We start from the raw sequence: 27,919 nt of genomic DNA, 5'->3' as shown, positions 1-27,919 counted from the left end.
CAAATAAGTTTTCTCTATGCGTAAAAGTCAAAAAACAAACTTTTGACAACTTGTTTAAGGTGTCTGAATCCCTCTTGACTGAATCCCTCTTGATTGTTTATATACCATGAAAAAGTTACTATTGATTGTTGTTAATTTGAAATACATTTGATAGAGTGATCTACTTTTAATATGTGTTATATAAATACCATCACAAATATTACATGATGTGATATCATTGGATGCGGGTAATGGGATCAGGATTTGTTGTTGTAGCAAATTCACACAGTTTGCCGCAGTAGCAAATCTCAGTCATCAATCCATGATCTGACGGTTCCAATTCACAGCACAAATTTCAACAATTTCACACAATGTCAGATCTTAACCATTCACTTCAGATCAGACGGTGTAGAACAGCTACAGCGTGCAACTGCGTGTAAATATTACAGCAGGAAATCCTCATCCGCGGGTAATGAACATCATCATATTTGCGGCGTTGAAAAATAACAATAGATTAGTCGATCTATTTATATTTTATTTCATATGCCACATTGACAAATAAACTTTTTTTAAGGAACATCGACAAATAACCTTGTAAGTTAAACTCTGCGTTTTCAAAACCCTAATTGTTTTTTATTTAAAAAAAAAAAAAAATCCTGATTGTTTTGAATTTCATTTAAAACTAAAAGCATCTTGTTTATCACACTGGACTGAGAAAATCATGATGCCATATCGTGACTTTGTTGAAGTCACAAAATGTAGCTTTCGTGTGGAACACCAAGTGCAAATTTGATATTACAGTTGAAAAATCACGATAACTCACCGTGATTTCAGCAAACCAACTGTGGTGTCACACACATAAAATGTTTAAATGTTGGTTTTTTCTAAATTATCTTTGAAGAATGGTGGGTAATTTACCCACCAACCAATGAAAATGAGCAATTTGTTGGTGGGGTCAAGATAGTTCATGGATACCACTTAAAAATGTGCTTATGTGGCTAATGTGTATTGGTTGGGGTAAATTACCCACCATTCTTCCATGGGTACCCTAGTTGTCACCTTAAATGTTTAAATATTTTAATCCCAGATTTTACATTCTATAATGAATAAAGATAGGATTTGAAATGAATTTGTGACGCCCTCCCCTCACATAATATATATAGGCTAAATTATTATACTACACACAAGTCAGAATAGTGTATCCAAACACCACAACAATAAAAAAATTGAAAGCTGAAAACACATAGCAGAATGATGAGTGTGCCATAGATCTAAAATGTTCACATTGTTTTTCTTTATTGTGTTTTGGTAAAATGTGTTTTTTATTATTATAAATAAACAACATGGGCTACTTATCACTATTTTCTAATGATTAACTGATTGGCAGGAAGTATAAATAAACAACTTGCTAAAATGTATATTTGCCCAAGATTAAACAAAAATACAAGCTTACATCTTTTATAACAACGAACTTATCAAAATACACAGCAAAATATATGCCCAACTATGAAGTATTCAGGTTTTATCATTCAAAGACAATTATTGTTCTTTTAAATTGAATCAAACTTAAACTTTTTTATCTTTCTTGAATCTAAGATAAAGAATGATCAGAATAAATAACAAATTAGGGGACCAAAACTAAAATTAACACTCTCAAGTCCTTCAATCTTATCTCAAAGCACACTATTTTTCAAAAACAATAACTATGGAAGTCAACGAACCAACATTTAGAGTTCCTTGATAAACATTGGTGGTCTTACAATGGTTCTCACCTTACAGTCAATTTTCATTTTACTAAAATTTAAATCTAAGATCCAAGATTATTATTTTTGTTTTCAAATAGTAGAGACAATTATAAATTATCCCTTTTTTGTCCAATTTTTTTTTCTTTTTATCAATGAGGGTATTGCTTCCTTGCACTCTTCATAAATTGTCATCATGACATGGCATAGTGATCTAATTTCACATGAGGACATATTTTTAATGAGTATAAAATATATTTTCATACACAGTCATTAGTTAACTTAAACTTATTGGAATTTATACTGAAATTGGTGAGAATGATCAGAAAGTTAATAAAGAATATTGTGTATCCTATTTTGGTAAAAAAAACGGAGCACATGAAGGACAAGTTAATAATACTATTCCTATCAACTACATTTTTTTAATCAAAAATCAACTATATTTTTTTCTTATGTTGTATACTATTTCTATAAGAGTAAAATATGGTTTTAGTCCCTGCAAATATGCCTCGTTTTGGTTTTAGTCCCTGTAGAAAAAAAATAATATTTGTGGTCCCTGCAAATTTTTTTGTTTTTGAAAATATGACTATTTTAAAAAACAAAAAATTTTGTAGGGACCTTTTTTAAAAACAAAATATTTTGCAGGGACCAAAAATTACAAAATTGGTTCAGTTATAATGTGTCACGTATGCAAATCATCACAAAAGTGAGGTTAGGGACTATTTTAAAAAACAAAAAATTTTGCAGGGAACAAAAACAATTTTTTTTTTACAGGGATTAAAACCAAAACGAGACATATTTGCAGGGATTAAAACCATATTTTAGCCTTCCTATAAAATATATATACATATATCGTTGATTAATGATGAACAATAATACTCCTATTTATATTTCAACTTGATGCATAAGGATTATGTTAACTAATTTGGAAGAAAATTTCATCAGATAAAAAAACAGTTACATTTTAGAATTGAAGTACTCAAGGAATGTACTTACAATTGTTACATGCTAATATATCTGTACAGCAACCATAGGAGGCATCAACCAAAAGAAAACTGCATGATCCAAAGTTGATGAGCAGCACAATTTTTTGGTATTAAGCACAAAATATAGTTATCTAATGTCAAAGATATTGTCATTTGTATATTTTAATCATGTAGGCTAACCATCTAATGTCATCCATGATATTTGTTGATTATTATTTACCTAGTATTATTCCTCAATTTATCTTTTGCTATGTAAAAGTACATGATCATTGTACTAAAAAACAACAATGAAGAATATGATCATTATACATAATTTAGCTACTTAAGAGATCAAGAAGATATGCATAACTTATTAGTAGGCAAAACAAATGTTGATTTATTAAATAAACAAGCATTAGGTTATATATCTTCGGGTAGTATCTATCAATTGTTAATTTCTAAAATCGCCCAATACGTTTCTTCCCCTGATACCAAATGTTCCCTTCCTCGTGATTTTGATGTTATGACCCATAGACTCATCAAGATGAAATTTGAAAGTAAACAACAATCCAAACTAACAGCAAAAATGATATTTTTGGATTCTAATAATGAGGGGAAATACATATTCAAAATAGAAATGGGGAATTTATGATTTATACATAAATCGGTCGGAAGAATCAAATCAAACTAACTCAGAGGAATGATATAAGGTTAAATTTGAATTTCGGAGCATAAATAAATTGGGGTTTCAAAAAAATTAGGATTTTGGGGGTTTCAGAAAAATATGTTGAACGATGGAAACTTACAAATATTTTGTCGAATAGAAGGAGAGCATGATAAATATGTTGCTCGATTGTTGAAATTGAGCCCGGAGTTGCTTCGAAACTCTTTCAAAACGGAATACCCATTTTCCCATCCTGATACTTTAGTGATTCTGTATGGATAGAAAAATGGATCGGGTTGAGAAGACGAAGAAAATGTGATTACTTTGCCCAAACGAGGCTGATCTCGACGATGGTGGGGAAAAAAGGCGGCGCGGCAGGTTAGGGTTATAACAGAGATCGTTGTATTTGAGGTTTTGAGAAGAATGGTAAGAATGAAAAATGAAGGGAAAGAGAAGAAACCGGGTTTTGAAACAGGATTTCTTTTTAACCCTAACAGATGTTAAAAATTGCATTTTTTTTTTCTTTCAAATTTGATTAAATAATTTCAAACCTAAAGTTTATATATCATTTAATTTTCAAAATACCTTTATTCTCAAATGTATCTTCAAAAATATATTCAAAATAATAAAATATTTAAAATCTAATATCAACTTGCAATAAAATTTTGTCGAAATAGAACAAGAATAATATGAGTGTCAAAAAATGTAATTGTTATCCAAAAGAATATGTGCTAGAATTTATCACTGAAAATTTTAATGTTCATAAATTTAGTTTGTGTTCCAGTGTCATGGTGACATTATGTAGTCCGTGACCGACGGTAATATTGCCCATGCGTCGTCGTGTAGTCCGTCCGCCCATAGCCGACGGTAATTCTGCCCATACGTCGTCGTGTAGTCCGTCAGTTAAAAGCCGATGGTAATTCTGCTCATACGTCATCGTGTAGTCTATGGCCGACTGTAATTCCACCCGTGCGTCGCACGGGCAGCACACTAGTATCCATACAAGTAAGACTCAACTAAAGATCCCTCAAAAGCTCTCTTTTACTAACCATGCCAATATAGATTGTAAAAAGAAGCTTCTACTTAGACTTGATTCTCTTCTCAACTTCCTCCATACTTTGAATATCCTTCTGGAACTTGCAAATGCGGTATATAGCCCTGTCACCACGTCCATATGTTTTCATTTAGTTACAAAAACAAAGACAATACCAACGTTCATTATAGGGTTAAATATGTTTTTAGTTCATCCAACATTTATATTTCTCGTTTTTAGTCTCTGTACGCACTTTTAGGTCCCTACAAATTACAATACTGTGTCCTTAAAAAAAATTCAGTTTGTAATTTGTAGAGACTAAAAAATGAGTACACGACCAAAAACAAAATTCGAAGTATTTGCTCTTTGTTCTATTCCAAAAAGACACAGAAATTCACTTTACCAGTAGAGAAGGCATGCCGAAATACACAGTATCACGTTTCTCTGAGCTTTGTATGTCTGAGTAAGAAAAAAATGGTCAATAAAGAAATGATGTAGATTATTTTAAGGAGAGGAATATGGCATTTAACTTCTTGAATAAAGTAAAAACCTAAAGGAAGCTTCAGCACTAGTCATGCAGTATGATGAATATGAAATACTGAGATGGCACAGCCTTAGAGTTTCACATTTTATGATTGAAGCAATGTTGTCAATTGCATATCACAGAAAATTGCGGGTTAATGCAATTCCGCTATACAACAGTCCTATAACCACTATTTGACAACACTTTGTACTAAATAGCGTATCACAGAACAATAGTGAGTTGTTCAATTTTCACTATGCAATAGCTGCTATTTAATAAAACCAGATTGAAGTCAACAACAAACAACATTTTGGAAACAAAACTTAATGTTGACAAGGTCGTCTATTATTTACTCTAACTTACTATATAAATGTCACAGGGCGTGTGTGTGTTGGTATGGACAACTCGGCATCTCCTGCTTTTGAGGCAAATTACCATCAAACCAAGCAATAAGGAGATTGAATCAAAAAGTTGAGAATATATATAGAAGTAATAAGGACATGAAGGATGTAAAGTTTAAAATAGTAACAGTTAAACTTGTATACAGGGTTCCTGTGATGATGGCCAACTTTTACATTAGATTTTGGTTCTTCCAGTTATTAATTTTGTATCTTTCCGATCATAAAAGTGCATTGTAACTATGATGATCAGCTGAGAATCTAACAAATCCTTAGAAACATGCAAAGAATGTAAGCCATGCTGCTCAAACCTTTATTACCAAATGCTTTCAAAGATTTATTTTAATCAAATATTCATAAAATTGCTCAAATTTTTAAACCAATATACTTGAAATCATAAATCCAAGCTATGGTCTTTCATCATCAAAAGTTAATTAAGCACATGAAATACATAGACAACAATCAATTTACAATGGAAACTATGATTTCTTCAAATAAGCTACGTTGACATCCGTAAAATTACTTACAGTTTTCTCATAGCGATCTCTCTCAGCAGCAGTACAAACGTCAGAGGTACACATCAACCTATGCTCAGCCTTCCAGTATATATCTACAAACAAACAACATAAAAAGCTTAAGTGTGATATATATGTAAGATCAGTTTAATGTAATTTTGATTTTTTACTGTAACAGGCTTAAGTTGGAGTTGAAAAAAGTGGTGTGTTAGAGTTTGCGTTCAAATCTCAAAATGACAATGGAAAATGAGTCGAGTTGGGTGGAAAGGAAGGGTGAGAAACACATTGATAGTTCAAGCAGTTTAAATATATGGTTAATTACGGGGATGGTTGATGACTATCACAAGGTTTCACAACTCATTATTCATCCACCGAACACAACTAACCACTACTTTGAAAATCATTAACCACAATTTTCAAGTGTTTAAATACACATACATCAACTAACCATCCAAATTATGTTCAAATATACACGATTATCAGGTGTTCAGATAAACATGTCATTCATTAAGTTAAATAGATGTGTGTTCAAAATTATGGTTAATAACGTTCAAAATTATGGTTAATTGTATTTAGTAAATGTTTAATGAGTTTCAACATCTTGTTGTATTCACTAACTATCCACTGAACACAATAACCACATATTTGGACTGCATTAACCATTTATATTGATGTCGAAATTTGTGTTTCAAAATAACACACTCTAATAAAAAGCTAAAATTACATTACACAAATTCAGGATCAGCACCAGTAGATCCCACAAAAGTACCCTATGATATATAGATCTTCTGATAAAGTGGACTCCTACCAAACAATCAACAAACATAAACAAAAAAGAGAAGCAAGAAACAAGAAAACCCTCTTAAGCCCTATTCAACTTATGAATCTAGCCACCAACACAATCCATCCCAAGTTTCAAAAATGATTCAAATTTTTCACTACTAAGTAACCACATACCCAGATAAATAATCATCCCTAAACTATCCACCACAAGCTGGTGAATTTTTTTTGGTTATCAAACAGGTCTATTTTGGTCATATGAACTTGTATGCAATAAGCCATCTGCTACAAGCTAGAAATTTGGCCTTTGCAAATAGAGTCTAAGTGGTGGAGTTAGGGTTAGCTTTGAAATTTTGACAATGGCAGCGGGAAGCAGTTCAAGTAGAGAGGATGTTACAGGAATAAAGTGTTAGATATTTAGTTATTTTAAATAGCATTTACCTTATGTCATTTTACTCTTTTAGCCTTGAGGGTTGTATACTTGGCCTTCTGCCTCATTTGCAATCAATCAATATTCAACAATTATCTTCTCTCTAAAACCCTAAAACTCTCATTCAATACTATTCTCACATGATTTCTCTTTTGTAACGAATTCTATTCTAAATCATTAGAATTCTTACAATTGAGACTTGGATTTTATCGGTTCGTCCCTATAATCCATTTTTACCGTCTCACAATTGGTATCAAACGGTAAAAATGGATTCTAGGGACGAACCGATAAAATCCAAGTCTCGGTGTAGGAATTCTAATGATTTAGAATAGAATTCGGTACAAAAGAGAAATCATGCGAGAATAGTAGTGGCAATTGAAAGAGTAGTGGACATTTTCCCATGCATTTCACAATCTTCCTTTCTACCTACCCAACTTTTCCCGTTGTCGTTTTCAAATTCCAACACTATTTGTAACACCACCTCCTTTTTCAACTCCAACTTAAGCTTCTTTCCCGATGATATATGTATCTTCTCAAAAAGCGAATTACTACCACACAATTAAAAGAGAATAAGAAAAACAGCAAACCCTCCTAAGCCATATTCAACTTCTGAATCTAGCCACCAACACAATTCATCCCAAATTGAAAAAACAATTTAAAATTTCCGTAACCAACCACACGCCTCTATAGCATGGACACTTCTAATTGTAAGGTGTCTGGCATGTGTCACTGTTTAACACCTACATATGTCATTTTCGCTCTCAAATTATTGGATTAGTGTTTGTGTCGCGTGTATCCATGCTACACAGCCACACACCCAGATAATTAATCATCTCAAACCCCCCCAAAAGCTTATCAACTGAATCAATTTTCAGCACACCCACCAACCTAAAAGTGAATCTAGCCACCAAAAAAATCCATCCCAAATTGAAAAAGATTCAAATTTTCCATTAACAACCACAATTAATCAACCCTAAACCCCCTAATAACTTCAACAATTTCCACCAACCCACAAACCCAAAACTTAAAAAGCAAAGATTTTTCCACAAACCCATCAATTTTCACACGAAATTAAAGAGACCATTACAGAAAAACAAGAAATTGAATCAATTTAAAACATACCCACAAACCCAAAAGTCAAAAATTAAACATTTTGATGCATACCCATCAATTTTCATACGAAATAAAACAAACCCATTAAATCAAAAAGAAGAAAAATTACCAAGAAGCTGAAACCCAGCAAAGGGAACAATGAAAAGCGCAGGTTGAAGAATAAGCGAAATCAGAGAAGTCAAACGGTTCCTCAAAAGCTTTGGTGAAGGAAGTGTTAGAAGAATCGCTACAGCAGCTTCAATAGCCACCACATAGGTGAGTATCATCCACTGCAATGCCATCGCTTATTTGAACGGTGGTTTGTTGATTTTCTTTGTGATTATCGATCGGTGTTCTCTGTACTTGTCTGAATCGTGAATTCAATGATGTGAGTGATATACTGATTTTTGTTTTTTATTTTTTGAAGATTTTTTTGATACTTTTCTTATGGGCTAAGTTAAGTAATTTTGGAAATTGCTAAACACGCCCTTGTTATTTACTTGTATAGCTTTCATGTTTTTTTACTTTTCTTTTCTTCAATATATTCCTTTCTTTTTCTTTTCTTCAACACATGCAAAACTTTGATTGATTCCATTTCTTACAAAATTTTACATATGTATTCAAACAAATCATATCAATTTTCCACACTTCATTCATTCACAACTCCGTCTCCTTCAGCTACCTCCGCCACCGCTGCGTTGCCGCCGCCATTCGCCACTCATAATATACGTTTGCTGTCGTCACTATTCATCACAGTAAGTTTAATTCACCACCATTTTCAGGTGTTCAAATAACCATGAAATTCATTATTAATCATCTAAATTGGGTTCAATTAAACATGATTTTCATTACCACAATCTGTGTTAAAGATACCCTTCAAAATCGTGGTTAATTTTATTTGGTAGATTTCACACTGTTATGTTTATTAAGAGTAATAGTAATAGTCATTTTGGTTTGTCACAATAGTCCTTGATTGTGCTATGTTAGTCAAAATAGTTCTTGATGCTAAAATAATCTCTCAATGCTCACGATAACTGTTCATATATGGACTGAAATGACATTCAGTCGTATGACAATAAATAAGTATACTAGTATGATGAACTGCACGATCAAGGACTATTTTGCAATTTTGATGCATTGAAGGACTATCGTGGCTACTCGTTCCACATTTAAGGATCAAAATGACTATTACCCCTATTTATTAGTTATCCACTGGAAAAAAAATTAACTTCATATTTGAACTACATTAACCATTTTAATTGTTGTCGGAATGGATATACTCTTGTTGTTGGGTACTTTTTATTGGAAGTTTTGTACAAGAAAATAGTACGGACATATATTTTTTGTTTGATTATATATATGTATCTGTTAATAGTTTTATCAATTTTATTGGATGGTTTCATGTAGTCTTCCTTTTATGATGTTGAAAATTTTAACAAACTTAACATTCCTTTGAATATGGAAAATGCGATAGCTAGTACATTAATTGCTTGTTTCGAACTACGGTAGATGTGGAATTCTCACGTCCCATGGCATATTTAACGTGAAAATAACAAGCTATGTTTTGTAGCTTTAGAGACGACGTGCATGGAGCCTGCTTCCACCACAAAAGCAAATAGGATTTATGATATGTTTCGATTGGCTGTGAGATTGGCACAATCATGGTGTGGCACTGTGATTTTGGCAAAAACTACAATTTGGATCATGATTTTGCAAAACTCGTCACTCATCAAAACATAGACTAAAAATTTATATTTACATTGCAAATTTACAGCTTACATTTGTGATATGCAAATGATAATATATATTTCATTTATGTATTAAAATTTTAAAAAACTTGGTTTTCCCAGATTTTTTGTTAAAGCTTCATCACTGCATGAGTATAAGGTGGCCAAGAGTGTTGAATCCAACTTACCTTACTCAGATTATAAGAACTCAAAAGAACCCTTTAAAGGCTTTGGAAATTTTCAATGAAGCCAAATCAAAGTACCCTAATTATTCCCACAATGGTCCTGTATATGCCACCATGATCAATATCCTTGGAACATCAGGGAGACTCAAGGAGATGAGCGATTTGATTGAGCAAATGAAAGAAGATTCATGTGAGTGTTAAGATTCAGTATTTGTGTCTGCGATTAAGACATATGCCAAAGAAGGGCTAGTAGATGAAGCAATCTCTCTTTATAAGAACATTCCTCAGTTTAACTGTGTGAATTGGACTCAATCTTTCAATACTCTTTTGAAGATAATGGTGAATGAGAATAAGCTTGAAGATGCTCATAGTCTTTTTGTTGAGAGTTCATGTGGTTGGGAAGTGAAGTCTCGCGTTCAGGCGTTGAACTTGCTTATGTATGCTTTATGCCGGAAGAGTCGATCGGATTTGGCATTGCAGATATTTCAAGAGATGGATTATCAAGACTGCTACCCTAATAGGGAAAGTTATTTAATTGTGATGAAGGGATTGTGTCAGGATAAGAGGTTACATGAGGCGACTCATTTGTTGTATTCAATGTTCTGGAGAATATCTCTGAAAGGTAATGGTGAGGACATTGTAATCTATAGAACTCTATTGGATGCTTTATGTGATAATGGAAAATTTGATGAAGCTGTGGAAATTCTCGGTAAAATTTTGAGGAAAGGACTGAAAGCTCCAAAGCGATGTTATAACCGACTTGATATTACTCAGTGCGGTGATGGTAAAGATGTAGAAGTCACTAAACGTTGGATTCATGAAGCTTTGGTTAGGGGTTCGGTTCCTAGCACTGCTAGTTATACTTCCATGGCAGTTGATCTATACGAAGAAGGTAAGATAGATGAGGCTGATAAAGTTATTATTGAAATGAAAGACAGACGCTTTAGACCAAAACATTCTATTTTTGAGGCAAAGGTAGCTGCATTGTGCAAGGTTGGGAAGGTAGATGAAGCAATCAAGGTAATTGAAGAGGACATGGTGGAAGTCAATTGTCTGCCTAATGCTAGAGTGTATACTATTCTCTTGAAAAACATACGTAGTGTAGGAAATTCGACGTCGGTGCTCGAAAGCTTGAACAAGATGTCGAAAAAGGTAAATTGCATGGCCGACAAAGAAACTTATTGCATTTTACTAGAAATGCTTTGTCGCGAGGGAAAGTATCTTCAGGCAAGCCAACTTTTGGAACAAATGTCAATTAAATCATATTGGCCTTCTGCAAACAGTTACAATTTGCTCATTGAGGGTCTTTGTTCCTTAGGTAGGCAATATGAAGCTGTTATGTGGTTAGAGGACATGATAAGCCAAGGAAAGCTTCCTGAAATTTCTGTTTGGAATTCATTAGCATCTTCATTTTGTAACTCGGGGATGATGAAAGTGTCTGCTGAGACATTTAATCGCATAAAAAGTTTGTGATTCTGGATTCTGATGTAAAATATTATGATTTTATAATGAATAGAATCTTGAACTACTATTTTTTTTCAAATATACTCATGCTTCTTCGTTAGCTTTAAAGCATTGCTTTATAGTTTGGCCTTTTCCAGACCATTGATTTGGTGAATTAGTCTTCAATAAGATCCATTTTGGTTGTTTTGTACTTTGCTTTTCTGTTGAAAGTTTCATTTTTCTTCAATTTGTTTATGCTTCTACCACCTTTATCTGCAACAAAAGATATCTTTAAGGTATCCTCTGTTAACATGCATTGGTTCCATAGATTCAAAACAATCAACTCAACTGTAACTTTCCTTAGGTTACCATCCATCAACTCAACCGTTGTGTTTAGATGAGGAATAACATGGGAGGGAAAGCACATACATTTTTATTTTTAAAAGGATAGATATCTCTAATAAAATGCTCCTTTTTTATGTTTTACAAGTTAGTCTTAAAATTTCAAGTATTTTAATGAGGCATTTTACTACTCACAATAAAGAATTGAAATATCCACCAAAAAGAGTGGAATTATCACATGCATGGAGATTCAACAGTTGGGATTTTAATTCCTAATTGATGTTGCTATTGCTGATTCTGTATCCGAGCCCCGTGAGAGTATGAGTCCTCCCAATAATATTGGGTGTTTTTTATTTATCTGGTTTAGTCCTTGCTGCTTTATGTGTCTGATTTTTTATGCTGGCACAATATGATCTTTACTGGCATTTACCCCATTTCTGGTTTATCTATTTGAATGATGTTATTTAGTTGTGTAATAATTTGTTCATTGATAAGTCGATGCTTTGGATTATGAATCAACAATGCAGTAGTGATGCATTGTATACCTCTTTTTTGGGTTGTTGACAAGTTTACTTATTGGAAGCTGCAGAGTGTTTGGGTTTAATTTGAAAATGGCATGCCTATAGGAAATTTGATTGAATATAGAAAAAGTTGATATCCAGCTAGATTGAGAAGGTTTTGCTCATTGTGTCAGCAAACATGCTAGCATTGCATGCATTTGATTCTATTTGGGAAATTAATATGATATGCATCTATGTGTTATTATGTTGCATAAAAATGGATGAAAAAGATATAACAATAAAATAAAATAAGAGTCCTTATGTGTTACACAACTGATTTGGTGATATTATCTGGAAAATTTTGCTTTGAATACAATAAGATAGTTGGGATAGAAAATGCAGAAATTAAATTTGCAGGAACTGAACTTTAAGCAAGAATGGAAGGAGTGATCTTGGTCCAACTGTTGCCTAATTTGAGTAGAGGATTTGGTTGAAGAGACAACAAGCTGCTAAAAAAGAAGATCTTGAAGGTGAATGAATCATACAATTTTATACAATATGCTATTATTACATTTCTTGATATTTAGGTGTTGATTAATTCACATTGAATCGTTTGAGAAACATGCTTCTTTGCACACCTGTATTTTGATTTACTTGACGTCATTTCTTTTTTTATTACGAAAAGGTGACCTAAAGTTTGTAGTCGAGACATAGCTTTAATTGATTATCTAGAACTCAAGCTTCCTTTAATTGACTATTTAAACTATTTGAACCTGTTTATAATTATTTTAAAAGGGAGAAACATCTTTTTATTATCTATAGAGATGAATATTAGCTACTGCTTCACTTCTTTTCACTGTGCTTCTGATTCGGTGTTGACTTTGATGGGTTTTGTGAGTATGTTGCTTGACTTTGAGTTCTTTAAGTGTATTTTTCAACTAAATAGCAATTATTGTTTGCTTCTTAGAAGATTCTCAAATAGCAATAAAATGAAGTTCAAAGACATACACTGAAGGACTCTATTATGTATGTATCTTGATGCATATTAACTTTTGCGTTTTGGAAACTAAATATTTATTATTGATATTTGTTCTTTCTTTTGTATAGTGTATATGACTGATGTCCGATAATGATCTTTTGTGTCTTGCTTCCCTGTTAAAGGAGGATCATTAGCATGAATCTAAGGCTATTTATTGTAGGCTATCTTTGTTATTCTGGGGCCTCGTTATTTTATCTAATGTAATTTATGAGTTATTGATGGAAATCCTTGAAGAAAGTCTAGAAGTGCAGATTTTCTTTTTGAAGAGAGCTTCCCCATATGGCTTGTCAATGGGGATGGGAATGAACATTGTAAACATTGACATAATATTTCTGCTATTATGTTGATAAGTTACTAATATTTTTGATCTATGTGCGTTCTAAGCAAGAACCTGCCCGCTATAAAGACATTAGGGCGATCTCTGTGAGAATCCAACGCCAGGCACATAAAGACCTGAGCGCAATCTCGGTGAGAACCCGACCACCATGTACATAAAGACCTGAGCGTGATCTTGATGAGAACCTGACCTCAGGCACATAAAGATCTAAGGAAAGCTCTTATGTGGTTGGAAGACATGATAAGCCAAGGAAAGCTTCCTGAAATTTCTGTATGGAATTCATTAGCATCTTCATTTTGTAACTCGGGAATGATGAAAGTGTCGGCTGAGACATTTAATCGCATAAGAAGTTTGTGATTCTGAATTCTGATGTAAAATATTATGATTTTATGATGAATAGAATCTTGTACTACCATATTTTTTTTCAAATATACTTGTGCTTCTTCGTTAGCTTCAAAGCATTGCTTTATAGTTGGGCCTTTTTCAGACCATTGATTGGTGAATTAGTCTTCAATAAGATCCATTTTGGTTGTTTTTGTATTCTGCTTTTATGTTAATAGATTCATTTTTCTTCAATTTGTTTATGCTCCTACCAGTGCTACCACCTTTATCTGCAACAGAAGATATCCTCAAGTTATCCTCTATCAAACATACATTGGTTCTACAAATTCAAAACTATCAACTCGACTGTAATTTTCCTTAGGTCATCATTCATAAACTCAACCTCTGTGTGTTTAGATGAGGAATAACATGGGTGGGAAAGTACGTATATTTTGTTTTGAAAGGATATCTCTAATAAAATGCTCCTTTTTTATGTTTTACAAGGCAGACTTAAAATTTGAAGTATTTTAATGAGGCATTTTACTACTCACAATAAAGAATTGAAAAATCCACCAAAAAAGGTGGAATTATCACATGAATAGAGATTCAATACTTTGGATTTTAATTCCTAATTGATGTTGCTATTGCTGGTTTAGTTCCTGCTGCTTTATGTGTCTGATTTTTTTATGCTGGCACTATGCGATCTTTACTGGCATTTACCCCATTTCTGGTTTATCTATTTGAATGATATTATTTGGTTGTGTAATAATTTGTTCTTTGATAAGTAACTTCTTTGGATTGTGAAACAACAATGCAGTAGTGTGAAGCATTGCATATCTCTTTTGTGGGTTGTTGACAAGTTTACTTATGGGAAAGCTGCAGAGTGTCTGTGTTTAACTTGAGAATGGCATGCTTATAGGAAATTTGATTTAATATTGAAAAAGTTGATGTCCAGCTACATTGTGAAGGTTTTGCTCTTGTGTCAGGCTGTCAGCAAACATCCCTGACATTGATTTCATGCATTTGATTCCATTTGGTATATCAAATACATACACTGAAGGACTCTATTATGTATGTATTTTGATGTATACTAACTTTTGCGTTTTGGAAACAAAATATTTATATTTGATATTTGTTATTTCTTTTGTATAGTGTATATGACTGATGTATTGTATGTTTTGCTTCCCAGTTGAAAGAGGATCATTATAATGAATCTAACGCTATTTATTTTAGGCTATCTCTGTCACTCTGTTGCCTCATTATTTTATCTAATGTAACTTATGAGTTATTGTTGGAAATCCTTAAAAAAAAGTATGGAAGTGCAGATTTTCTTTTTGAAGAGGGCTTCCCCATATGGCTTGTCAATGGGGATGGGAATGAACATTTTAAACATTGACACTATAAGTTGCTAATATTTTTGCTTGAGATAATATTTCTGATATGCAGATGATCCAAAAAGACGGAGGAAAAAGATCTATGTGCGATCTAAGCGAGAACCCAGCCACTAGGCTCATAAAGACTTGAGCGCAATCTCATGAGAAGCCAACCACCATGTACAAAAGACCCGAACGTGGTCTTGATGAGAGAACCTGACCTCAGGCACATAAAACCTAAGTGCGATTTTAGCAAATAATATACGGGGAAAGCATGATTCAGTTTCCTCTCTATATCATCAACAAACAGAACTGCGAGCATTATTTTCACAAAGGTAAAAGTACATCATTTGTTGAAATTGTGCTCATTTATCTTCACTTATAAGCATCAAGTATGATTTTGAATTTCATTTAGTAAAGGTCAGAATTTTTTGTATACTATGCATGATACCGGTTCGGTCAATCAAAGTTAGACTTTCAAAGAAGGGTCTGACCGAGTAATATTTAAAAATCTCTTATACAGTTGGTGTATCAGGACTATTTTATTAAAATGTGCTGAACAAAAAGAAAATGCAGAAGATCCCAGGGTATGCTGGAAAAAAAAATCATTATTTGCACATTTGGTTTTTTCTATATATATTGCAAGAAAAGAATATAGATCACAATTGCTCGTGATGAAAAACATTATCAATAAGTAAATTTGACAAAGCCTGTGATAAAGAGTATATTATAATAAAACTCAACCATCAGACATCAAAATGAAAAGACAAAGCAAAGAACCAAGAGTGATACTGGCAAAAAGCTCAATATCAAGACAAATTACAATGAGAAAGACCTGAGCGCTATAGAGAGAATAATCTTAGACAACATATTCCGATGTTTGCTCTTTTAAAGGCTTCGGGAGATAACTGCTGAATGTAGTTTCGCAAAATAAAGAGCAATAGGGGGGGGCAAAAGAGCACCCGTCACATATTCCTCCTACTATTAAGAAACTCTGGACCATGTTGGGAGACTGCCTATGCGTTAATAAAACTTTATGGGCCTTGTGTCTTTGGACCATATGGACAACGGGATTAGCAAAGCGATTCTATCAGGAAGGACCGAGTACTCCAGTTGCCTTGAGTATTATACTCAGTCATACTGATACAGAACACAACCCCTGAGTGTCAAGCCTGGTTGAATGCCCGGGTGGCCAAACTGTTTGGTATCGAGCACAGGCGTTGAGTCTCAAACCTGAAGAGAAAGGAAATTCTGAATGATCGAGTAGTCAAACAGTTTGGTACCAAACACAGTCCCAAGTGTCAAGCTTGAAAGGGCGAAGATGTTCTGAATGTCCAAGTGGTCAAACAGTTTGATCCCAAACACTATCTATCGTGGTGAGTTTAATGCATAACTCGGATTACTTGATATTACTTCTTCCGTCTATTTTAAAAGATGTGATAAGATTTATATTTTGCAGCTGTGCTGGCTTGATTTCGTCGTTTAGGAATTTTATGTTTATCTTGCTTCCTTTCAAGGGTACGGTGCATGTCCCCTATGATTGTTGCAAATGATAGTTAGGCTTCAAATGTCAATATAGTTGGAATGTCGCGAATCACAGCCTACTGCGATGCTTTTCTATACCATTTTTTTTTCCTTTTAGCAAAAGTTTTCGTAATTTGGAAACTAATTCAAACTAATATGCAACCTAAACATCAACATGTTATTAATATTTGTTGGACTCTTCCTCTAGTATGTATGTTTCCTGAAGTGAATGTTGATAGTTCTCACCATAAATCTTCTAGTAACTATGTCAATGGTGCTTTGTCTCATGATAGTGATGACAAATTCTTACAAAGTTTTCACTATAATCAATCTTGCTAGAAGCATAGATCTCCCACAAAGTGGATATTTCATTCAATGATAGCTTAAAAGCTAGAGATTACACATGTGTAGAAAAACTACCCACTAAACTGAATGTGATCTATCAATAGATCGTATAAGTAACAATTGCTAAATATACTTAACATTTTAATAAATAGTTTAATTTGTTGTTATCCACCTTAACAACCTCAATTTAATATGATTTATCGTTTGTTTTAAAATCTTCTATACCATGGTGGGGTGATGCTATTGGATCACAGAAAATGACATCTCTACCATACCTTACCTCATCATGTGGACCATGCCAACAACTCTAATGTCTAAAAAAATCCGACCGACAGTATAAAAGGATCTTACTAACCGTTATGTTCGGATACAAATTAAGAAACTAAAAATAAAGAGAAAAAAATTGCATTGAATAAAACACTTTCTCAACTTTTAAAAAATTAAATACATAATTTTTAAAATAATAATTTTTTTATAATTTATTAACAAGTGTCCTATTATTACAAGGACACTTGTTAGCATTTTCTTAAAATAAAATATTACGTCAATGTTAACTTTTGTGTTCACATATCATTATTCTTCTTCGTAAAGTTGTTAGCATGATTTGTACCAAAAAAAGTTGTTAGCATGATTTTTTTATTCTTGCCTCAACCTCAACCCAATTCGTTTGGATAAAAATTGAGTTGAAATCATCTATGTTTTCTAAAAGAAATGAAGGTGTTCATTACTATGAAATTGAATCTTCACGGTGAATAGAAAAGTCCATTGAAATCACCATTTAAAATAGAATATAATTAAAAAGGAGAATGTTCAATCCATCTAAAAATTCAATCACGAGAGTATCTCGAAACTACCTGCATTGCACTATTGTATTGTGGTATAACCGTCTGAATGGTAAGTGAAACCTATTTTTTGTTTTTTTTTTTTTTTTTGGTTATCAAAGCCTTTTCACAATCGGGATACATTAGTGGAACCTATTTTTTGTTTGTTTTTTTTTTTTTGGTTATCAAAGCCTTTTCACAATCGGGATACATTAGTGGAACCTATTTTTTGTTTTTTTTTTTTTTTTTTGGTTATCAAAGCCTTTTCACAATCGGGATACATTCGCGAGAAAAATCTTACGATGTATAGCATTTAAGGATGTGGATGAATTCTAGAGAAAAATTCACAAAGGAAAATTCATCCCTTCATTACTATAATTTTGAAATAAATAAAGGATAATAAAAATAGGATGTGGATGAATAGGAGAGGTAAACATTTAAGGATGTGGATGAATTCTAGAGAAAAATTCACAAAGGGAAATTCATCCCTTCATTACTATAATTTTGAAATAAATAAAGGATAATAATGCACACATTTATAAAATAGATGAAATTAATTGAATAATTACACTCAAAAACAATAGTGATAGAGTTGTTTATTTATTTTAAAAACTCCTGGACCTCGAGCTGGCCCCATACCATTTAAAGAAAATGTTTGGTAAAATATTTTTGCCCAAATCATAGCTGGCCTTCAATCTACATCAGATTAGCACTAACCCATACTACAAGACAACCTCAAAATACATCTAAAATAACAAATTTAACAAACTACCAAATCCAAACAAGATACTTCAATCACTACATGCTTCTTCGACCAAAAAATAAATAAAAATCAGTGCTTATTGCATTGTTGGTAGAACCAACGTTGCTTAACTCCAACCAAAACCCTATCCCCCTTATAATATTCAAAAAAATGATCGTCTTGTTTGGTATCGCGGTGACACATTATGATTTTGCAGAAACTACGAAGTGTAGTTTTAAGAATCGTCGTGATTTTGAATCTTAACATATCTACCGTGATACCAAACGTACGTGAAAACTTCGACTCATGAGAATAAAAAATAGGATAAAGGGCGGGTGTGTTCATTTTCTTGTCACTGTTACAATTGATATTCTTGTAATTTTGCTTTTGCCTCTATTATTTTGCACTCCTTGTGCTAGACATTGGAGTTTGAATAAATTTTAGCATTGATATTAGGCAAGTTCTATGGTACACCCAACAATTTGAGTGTATTGGTACACCAAACCCTTAAATTAATAGTTAAATGAGTTATTTTTTGTAGGAAAAAATTATTTTCTATCACCTATAATTATAATAACTAAATCTTATTTACCAAAAACGTCAACGCAATAAAATTTGATTTTTCTGAATTCTTATTACTCATAATAGAGAATTTTGATTATTTTTTACAATAAAATGTAAAAAAATTAGTATGATTTTTATAAAAAATGAAATGATGTTTTTTTCCATATAAAATGATATTTTTTAAAATATATATGTCAACAAACACGTATTTTCTTCATAAAAAATGATAGTTAATTTATAAAAATTATAAGCGAGAGTACTGGTACACCATAATTTACGGTTGTACCATAAAAGTCCCCTTGATATTAAGTAACTTATGTTCTAGCCTTGAAGATGCTGTTAGATATACTCTAGAGAGACTTTGAGCACATTATATATCCTCATTTCATTCGTTATTAATCAAGTGGTAAATTATTCATTTTTCACATGTTAAAATTAATCAACATGAGATACATTGTAATCACTTCCACTAGAATCATGTGGCAGTGAGGCTGTTGCAAAATCCAACGAACTTTAGTACCACATAATTATGAAGATTGTGACCTCTCAACAATAAACAACATTAGGATATAAGTACATTTATCTCTTTTTTTAATTTGTATAGTATATATGCATGCATTGCCACTTCTCAAGTTGAATTTGCAATCAATTTAAGAATTAAGTGAACATGTATTTGTAATCTGATGCAACTTGTTGCCGGCTGCTCTAGAAGTAAAGGACAAATGAACCCTTCTCTAGTAGTTTGTACTCAACCCCACCTTTCAAATTAAACGATATACTCTTCAAAAAAATACAATAATTATTTTACCAAATTGATTTATTAAGTACAATTATAAAGTTCTTAATTTTTTTATGGTGACCAGAGTTTGAACTCTAGACGTTGCATATTTTATGCATTGTCCATACTGAACTAAACTTACGAGGACATTCGGATTACTTTCTAATATATCATAAGAGTTCTTAATTAAAATAATTCTTTTTTATTTACATATGGTCGCCATGCTTTGTTCTTGTTTCCAACTATCTTAATATGCTTCAGGTAAAGATCAATCAATTGAGAGAATATGATTTGAACTCTGAAATAATTTTAGTCATATACTTTAACTGTTTCTCTACTGAATTTCATATGGTCATTTTTCCTTCTCTTGAGAACCAAAGTTTTAGAACAAAAGAAAAAAAAAAAAACAATTGTCATATTAATTAATCAACGTTGAAGCACATCATTAAATGCATATATTTCATCAAAAAATAATTGAGACCTATACGTATGTTGTTAACTATACCACAATCTAAGCTATTTTAAAAACTCTTAATTATTGTATAATTCCTAACATTTCTTTTTTCTTGAGAGATTCATCCAAACTGTCGTTATGATTGGAAAGCAACATCAACTACTCTCTTGAATAATTTAGTTGTCTAATTCATCATTAATCATACGTAGGTAAGCATTTCATTACTAATTAAATACTTGTGGGGCAAGATATCTCTAATTGGGACAAATCAATATCATGCCACTTGTGGATTACTTTAGCTGTCCATCAGTAAATGCAACGTGGGCAAAGTTGTTAATAATATAATAGAGGGACAGATATAAAAATGTATAATATTTATAATTTATAAAAAAAAAAAAAATTAGAATCACAGTTTATTTTTTCATGGAACTTTACGGCTCATATATTAACAATGGCAGGTACATTAATTAAAGAAAAATGTTTGTTAGACACCACAATAATCTCTACACATTAAGAGAGATAAACATAAAAGAGAATGATAGGATATATATATATATGTATGTATGTATGATTGATGATAGAATACGAAGATATATATAAAAGAAAATGATATTTCCTCTGTTCTAAATCAAGTGAGCTATTTGATCATTTCATACATTAAGAAAAAGGGTTAAATATGTTTTTGATCCCTATAAAATAGGATATTTTAAGTTTAATCCTTACTTAATTTTTAATAAGTTTTTTAGTCTCTACAAAAAAGAATTACTTCTAATTTTAGTCCCTGTTACAGCAAAGTTTGTTTAATTATCCTTAAACTCTTAAATTTTTGAACGATTTTTTTGAGACAAGTTTAGAACACTATGAAAGGTTCATTTACTAAAATTTAAAATTTTTTAACATGAAATGAATTAAATATGAATTTTTTAAAACGGCAAAAGTTAAAGATAAAATTAACAAAATCTGGACGTAGAAATCAAATTTTGTGACAATTTTTTGCATAGAAACTTTTAGTAATGTTCTTAACACGCGTGTAAAAAAAAATTGTTCAAAAACTCAAGAGTTTAAACATAAATTAAACAAATTTGAATTGAGGAGGGACTAATACTGAGTGCAGAAAATTTGTTTACGGACTAAAAGAACAATTAAAATTAAGTAAGGACTAAACTTGAAAGGTCCCTAATTTATAGGGACCAAAAACATATTTAACCCTAAGAAAAATGTATAAAGGAGTGATAGAGAAAAATGGTTATAAATACTCTTGTCAAGTATTAGTGTATTTGTCATCATCATAAATGCAAAGTGAAATATATTGAATTAGAAGTGATGAAAGTAGTATTAATTAAAGTTATAATGAGAAAAAGTAATTAATATTGCATTGAAAAGTGGAGTAAGTTATTTTACGACAATATATTTCTACAAAATTCTCACTTATTGCGGGACGAATGGAGTATATTGAATGTTTATAGAAAAGTCCTTGTGAGCTAAGCTCAGTTGGTTGGGACAATGCATAATATATGCAAGGTTCGGGGTTCAAACTCCGGCCACTACAAAAAAAAAAAGTTTGTAGAAAAAATTGTGGTGTTCAAATATCATTATTGTTAACTAGTGGAAAGACGGACACTCCACGTTTTTTATTATGCTAATGCATATCAAATAAAAACGGTATTTTATATGATATTCTAGCAGGAAGCTAGGGCAACCCAAAATATATTAAAAAAGGAAAAGGAAGTACAAACAAGTGGTTGGGAACCAAACTAAAACCACCTCAGGGATTAGTGCATCTATAATTAGGCATCCCTAGTCTATCTCTAACAAAATACTACCTTATACACCAAGGTAACTCAGTCCAGATAGAAATGAGGAAGAGTTAACCTAAGTTTGCTAGAGTGTCAGCACAAGTCTTGTCTTCCCCATAGACATGAGTAACAAAAAAAAATCATGTTTCTAATCTTCTCTAAACAGTTGTCCCATCTGTTTCTTATTCTCCAAGGCACAAGAGATTTGTTTTTAAAAACATTCCCCACTAGAGCAGAATCACATTCTAGCCATAAATTACTCCACTAATATTAACATGCTAATTCAATAGCCCTCATGACACCATCAAGTTCTGCATAAAAAGCATTTTCAATTCCGGTATTTTCAGCAAAACATAGCATAAACTTTGCATCATTGTTTCTAAATATATCTCCACAAGCTGAAGCAGTATTAGTTGTTGATCCATTTGTATTACACTTAATCTAGTTCAGGATTGGAGGGTTCCAGAGGACTTCAATGATCTTAGGGGCATTTGGGGGATGAATGCAGACATTGAATTTTTTCAGGATTGCAAAATCAAACATAGAGGAAAAGGCCTTTTTATTTGTAACATTTCCTGCAACGGTTGTGTTGGAGGAAATGACAGAGATCGAACTCATCCAATTGATTATTTTGTCATTATTCGATTTGGTTTTGGTAACACGTCTTCCATTTCACGTTCATGAATAGTAACACCATGAACGAGTTGGGGATGTTAGCTGATGCCCTACCTGGTGGTTCACGATATGAAATCACGGTATGGATTAACAATCTGATGAATTTAATGAACTGAACTCTTTCATTCTTTGATTTCATACTTTTGGTACTGTTCATTAGCTCTAAGTTTATCGGTTTATTACTGGTTTGTGAGACTTACTTGATTTTCTTGCTTTCGATTTCTACTGGGTTTGTTTTGCTCATGGGTGTTGTGTTGTTTGATGTCTGTTTTTTTAACTGGTTAATAGGTGTGTTATAATGACAAATCCCTCCTCTCGGTCAATTGGCTTTTCAACGATTATAAAATCGTTTCGACAAGCTTTATCAAACCCATGCAATATTCTAGTTTCTCAACTTTTAATGCCGTAAATCAAGCGAGATCAAATTCAACCAAAATTTCTGAGAATGCATATTTGGCAGGAATTCTAGACTGACAAATGGTACTTCACAGAAGGTTCACTCTTCCATAGGGTCCTATCTAGTTTGAATGGTAGATTAAAAATCAAGAATTTCAAAGTTTTGGAAAACAAATGCGCCTTGGTCCATGGTGTCTCTAGGTAAAGACTACTTTTCTGCTACTCATGTTAGATAATAAGGCATACTATTAAAAATTGAAAGTATCATATTTCAAAAACTTCTTTAAGTTCGGTAGTTGCGCACAAATATCGTGTGGCTAAGCCTACTGCATCAAATGTTGAAGTTGAGAAGGTCACTGAGGTTACACCTTCAGGACTCGTTCCAAACATTGCAACACATAAAATTGTTATAGAAGAGGATCCTCTTCTTACTGATATAATAAGGTCCTAGGACACAACAGTTACTGGTTATGTAGTAGATATCTTTACTCATGATATATATATATATATATATATATATATATATATATATATATATATATTATCGTTGTTAGTTCACTTTCAGTGCAACCAATGCAGGTGGAAGACAACATAGCTCATGCAGAGAAACAAGCGGATGATCATCGAATTCCTGACATGCGTATCACTGACCCTTGGAATGATGCAATGATAGATTTAGATTATATATGAGAATACAACTTTACTCCCAACGTCTCTCACGACTTGGAGATTCTACAGTCACATTGGAACGACAAAGATGTCAGTGCTAGCGTGCCTCGAGTTTATACCGACGAGGAATAGAGAGTGGTAGCTATAAATTATTTAAAGAATTGGTATGATGATATGGAAGAGCCTATCATTGAGGTAATGTACAAGAAAAATAAGAAGCAAAAGACTTTTCCAGTTCATTTTACCCGTTCTAGGGACAGGCTTCCAAATTGATTCGTCTTCTCTTTTTAGTTATTTTTCTTTTGTTGTTCCTTTTATTTTAGCTTATATTTAGGGTGTTGTAGTTGGTTCTCTTTCTACATCACATTTGCCTTATATATATATATATATATATATATATATATATATATATATATATATAAGAATCTATTATTTTTTTTGATGTATTCATAAGAATCTAAATAAAATTTTCTTTTATTTTTCTTGAAATTTATTGTTTTCTTTTGTGTACGTGTTCATTTATATTTTTCTTTATAATTGAATATTATTATTACATGTGATGTTTTGTTACATAAAGCATGTGTTTGGCATAGAGTTTAGAATACCAAAAGCACGGCTGGCGTGGTTACCAAAGCAAATCTGTCGTGACTTTATTAAGCTAATGTCTAAACCTGATATATTACCGTGGTTTTCTATAGAACGTGGTTTGTCAAACGCAATGACAAACATGCTAAAAATTACCTTGACTACACCTATTTAATATTAAGCTAAACCTTGACTTCATAAAAATCGAATGCAATCAACTATGAAAATTAGGTGAATTTGATATTCATCCTTATCTTGAAGGGATTGTTTACACATAGCAACTTCAATATGTTGCTTTTGTTTCATTAGAGTTTTACTGTTTCACCATGCTTGATTATGGGAGCTATTTAAACCTCTGATATAAAATTGGAACCAATCACTTTTTTTTTTTTTTTTTTCTTTCGATTATAAAGGCATCACCACTACTTTTATGTTCTCTAACATGTGGTCTGATAAAATAACAACATAAGCAATAAGCTGCATCCTCTTTTTGACTATATTCCACCCAACCTCTATATTTCGAATACCAATCCGAATTAAACTTATGAAAGACATCCCAAATTTTATTTATTGGAAAATTAATCTCTTTTGGTTTACAAAGAACCTTTTGCAAATAGTATCTTCTAATTACTTCTCTATCACTTGGATGATAATTTGAATTTTTTTGCCAGAAACAAGGATTATTTTGAAGCTTTTCCAAATCCAATTGCAAAAATCTGTGTTTTTTAAAGATGGACCCAATTTTATGCTTTCACATTCATAACTGTTTCAGGTTGAGGATTAGAAGTTGACGAGTGTTCTGACCTTGATTTTTTTTTAATTCCATTGCTTATTGCTGGGAATCAAATAAAAATACCATAGTGAAAAATTTGTTGATAAATTAGCAAACTAATATACAATAAGCCTAAATAAATACTATAAAACATTAATAATGGAGTTTTCACAATTCAAGATTAATGAATGAAATAAAAAAATTAAAAACTACAAATAAATAGGATTAAAAATATACAATAAAGGGGGTTTATCTCTTAGAAGATGAACGATGGAGGTTGAGAGAGAGAGAGAGGGAGTGAGGGAGGGAGGGAGGGGGAGAGAGATGTTAGAATGGTTATGCACTTCACTTCTTTATTCATTTTCACAATGTGTTTACTTATACACTTTATAAATGGATTTACAAAGCATTAGTCATTATAACCAACTTAGTTAGTTAGTTACTTACACACCAAATACCATAACTAACATATGAATTGCCCTATATAAAATACTCCTAAAACCCTTATTTAAAATACCTTTCAACACTATTTTGGGGGCACTATATGCTAGAATAGTCATATTAATATATCCATGACGCGGTAAGTAAAAAATATCAATATGACTAATGTAGCATATAGTGATTTTAGAGGACCATGAATAAAGCTCAAATATCTATATGATGTATTTTGCATCTATTAGGTTAGTTTATCAGTTTAGACCTTTATCTACGCTAAAAAAAAGATCAAATTTTTTTTTTTTTTTTTTTTTTAACAAACAAAATGGATTATATTAAAATCAACCGAGGATCCTTACTAACACAAGATGTATCAGAAAGAACCCCAAAAATTTACGGTTAGCACGAAACCAAAAACAAAAGATACAAGACAACGTAGTTGATGCTCATACAAACAAAATAGCTCGACCATCACACATAAGAGTTTAAACAAAGATTGACATTATAAGATTTCAACCACCAAAACGAATGTAATTTGACTTTATCTAACATTAGGTGAGTTGTACATAACCAAATAAGTTGCAAAAATGAATTGCGAGCTCGCAATCCTTCATAAGAATGAATAAACTGAACAAGATGAATCTATAAATCCGGATCAGCTGAAGATATATCAATGCAAGATCTAACCATACAGCACAGAGCGGCGAAAATGGAGCAAGAAAGGACCAAACCTTTCATTCTACCACTCGTTCTCTCCATATTAATTTGTATCTTCCATAGTAGTCAACATGTATCAACACTTTCTTTAACAAGTCACACATTTCTTAGCATGTGTTTTATCATGTTTGTTGTGGGGATTTGTGAGTCTAATCGATTCTTCTAAACTTAATCATGTTAATTGATAGTGATATTTTTTTTTCCCTAAAGAATTTAACAGCAATACTCATACACATAATAAATAGTAAAAATTGTGGATTAAAACTTGCTTCCAAGATATCAAATAATCATCTAATCTTTTACTATATGAGCTATATGGTTGATAACTTTATTTTGAGAATTACTGTTTACGCATTACATAAGACTGTGCCACACGAGTACTTTACGAAAATGTCATTCGACAGTTAACTGTCGAAGTTTTAGTAAACCGGCGGCAGTTAACTGCCGAGGAAAACCTCGGGAGTTAACTGCCGAGGAAAACTTCTGCAGTAAACTACCGAGGAATACTACTGAAAACTTCGGCAGTTAACTGTCGAGAGAACCTCAAACCTGTTTTTTTTTTTTTCAACAAAAATCATAAATTGTCATTAATAATATTTATTGATTTTAAATGTTTCAATCATTATTTTGGTACGTTTCAAACAATTGCAGTATTATATTTATGTGTATAAATCTTAATAAGAATAGCATTTAAATCAACGTAAAAATTAAGCATTGAATATTGTTTTGCACATTACTTAAATAATAATAATAATAATAAATCGTTAAAATAATTAATATTGTTTTTTGAGGACTTAAATGCTCTTTTTATTTATAATGTTTTTTGTTGTTGCATTTTTTTTTATTGAATCATCATTTTAGGTCCATTAATTACCGATGGCAAACATTTTTATTTTTTGTTGTTGCGTTTTTCAAGTTAATTAAAGTAATAATATCTGAAATATTAGTATAAAGTAATAACAGGTTATTCAAACCTATGAATAATGATAGACATCAATGAAATTAATTACTAATAATTACAAATATAATTATTCTATCATTTGAAACGTTTTTGTTACATTTTTTTTATTGAATCATCATTTTAGATCCATTAACTACCGATTGAGATATTATTCATCTCTCATATTTCTTCATTTATGGCAACAAAATCATATGAATGAAATCATAAAAATAATTATGTTTATTTCATTAAATAATTATTAATTATGTTTATGATTTCATTAACTATCGATTGCATTCATATGATTATTTTTATGAT

At 31.9% G+C, this 27,919-nt stretch overlaps 2 protein-coding genes across 2 annotated transcripts; one reads left to right on the top strand and one right to left on the bottom strand.

The window, feature by feature from the left end:
• Window positions 1-3,983: 3,983 nt before the first annotated feature.
• LOC11414059 (uncharacterized) lies at window positions 3,984-8,528 on the bottom strand. The gene is made up of 4 exons (XM_003619839.4): window positions 8,252-8,528; window positions 5,832-5,914; window positions 4,787-4,842; window positions 3,984-4,508 (listed from the first exon to the last, which is right to left on the bottom strand). The coding sequence occupies exons 1-4, from the start codon at window positions 8,421-8,423 to the stop codon at window positions 4,430-4,432; spliced, it is 390 nt and encodes a 129-aa protein (XP_003619887.1). The 5' UTR covers window positions 8,424-8,528; the 3' UTR covers window positions 3,984-4,429.
• Window positions 8,529-8,669: 141 nt separating this feature from the next.
• LOC11427844 (pentatricopeptide repeat-containing protein At1g05600-like) lies at window positions 8,670-11,597 on the top strand. The gene is given in 2 exon segments (XM_039835258.1): window positions 8,670-8,876; window positions 9,692-11,597. A coding segment is annotated over 1 exon segment (1,509 nt). The 5' UTR covers window positions 8,670-8,876; window positions 9,692-9,997; the 3' UTR covers window positions 11,507-11,597.
• Window positions 11,598-27,919: the final 16,322 nt, after the last annotated feature.

This window comes from Medicago truncatula, chromosome 6 (genome assembly GCF_003473485.1).
Source record: "Medicago truncatula cultivar Jemalong A17 chromosome 6, MtrunA17r5.0-ANR, whole genome shotgun sequence".
NCBI lineage: Eukaryota > Viridiplantae > Streptophyta > Magnoliopsida > Fabales > Fabaceae > Medicago > Medicago truncatula.
Note: the sequence above shows the minus strand (reverse complement) of the source record. Positions and strands in the feature narration are given on the sequence as shown.

Excerpts from the sequence above, each read along its gene's own strand:
- LOC11414059 (XM_003619839.4), bottom strand. The coding sequence starts at position 8,423 with ATGGCATTGCAGTGGATGATACTCACCTATGTGGTGGCTATTGAAGCT. Across the intron at positions 5,915-8,251 it reads TGCTGGGTTTCAGCTTCTTG|ATATATACTGGAAGGCTGAG; the intron begins GTAATTTTTCTT and ends GTTTGTTTGTAG. Across the intron at positions 4,843-5,831 it reads GAGATCGCTATGAGAAAACT|ACATACAAAGCTCAGAGAAA; the intron begins GTAAGTAATTTT and ends TTTCTTACTCAG.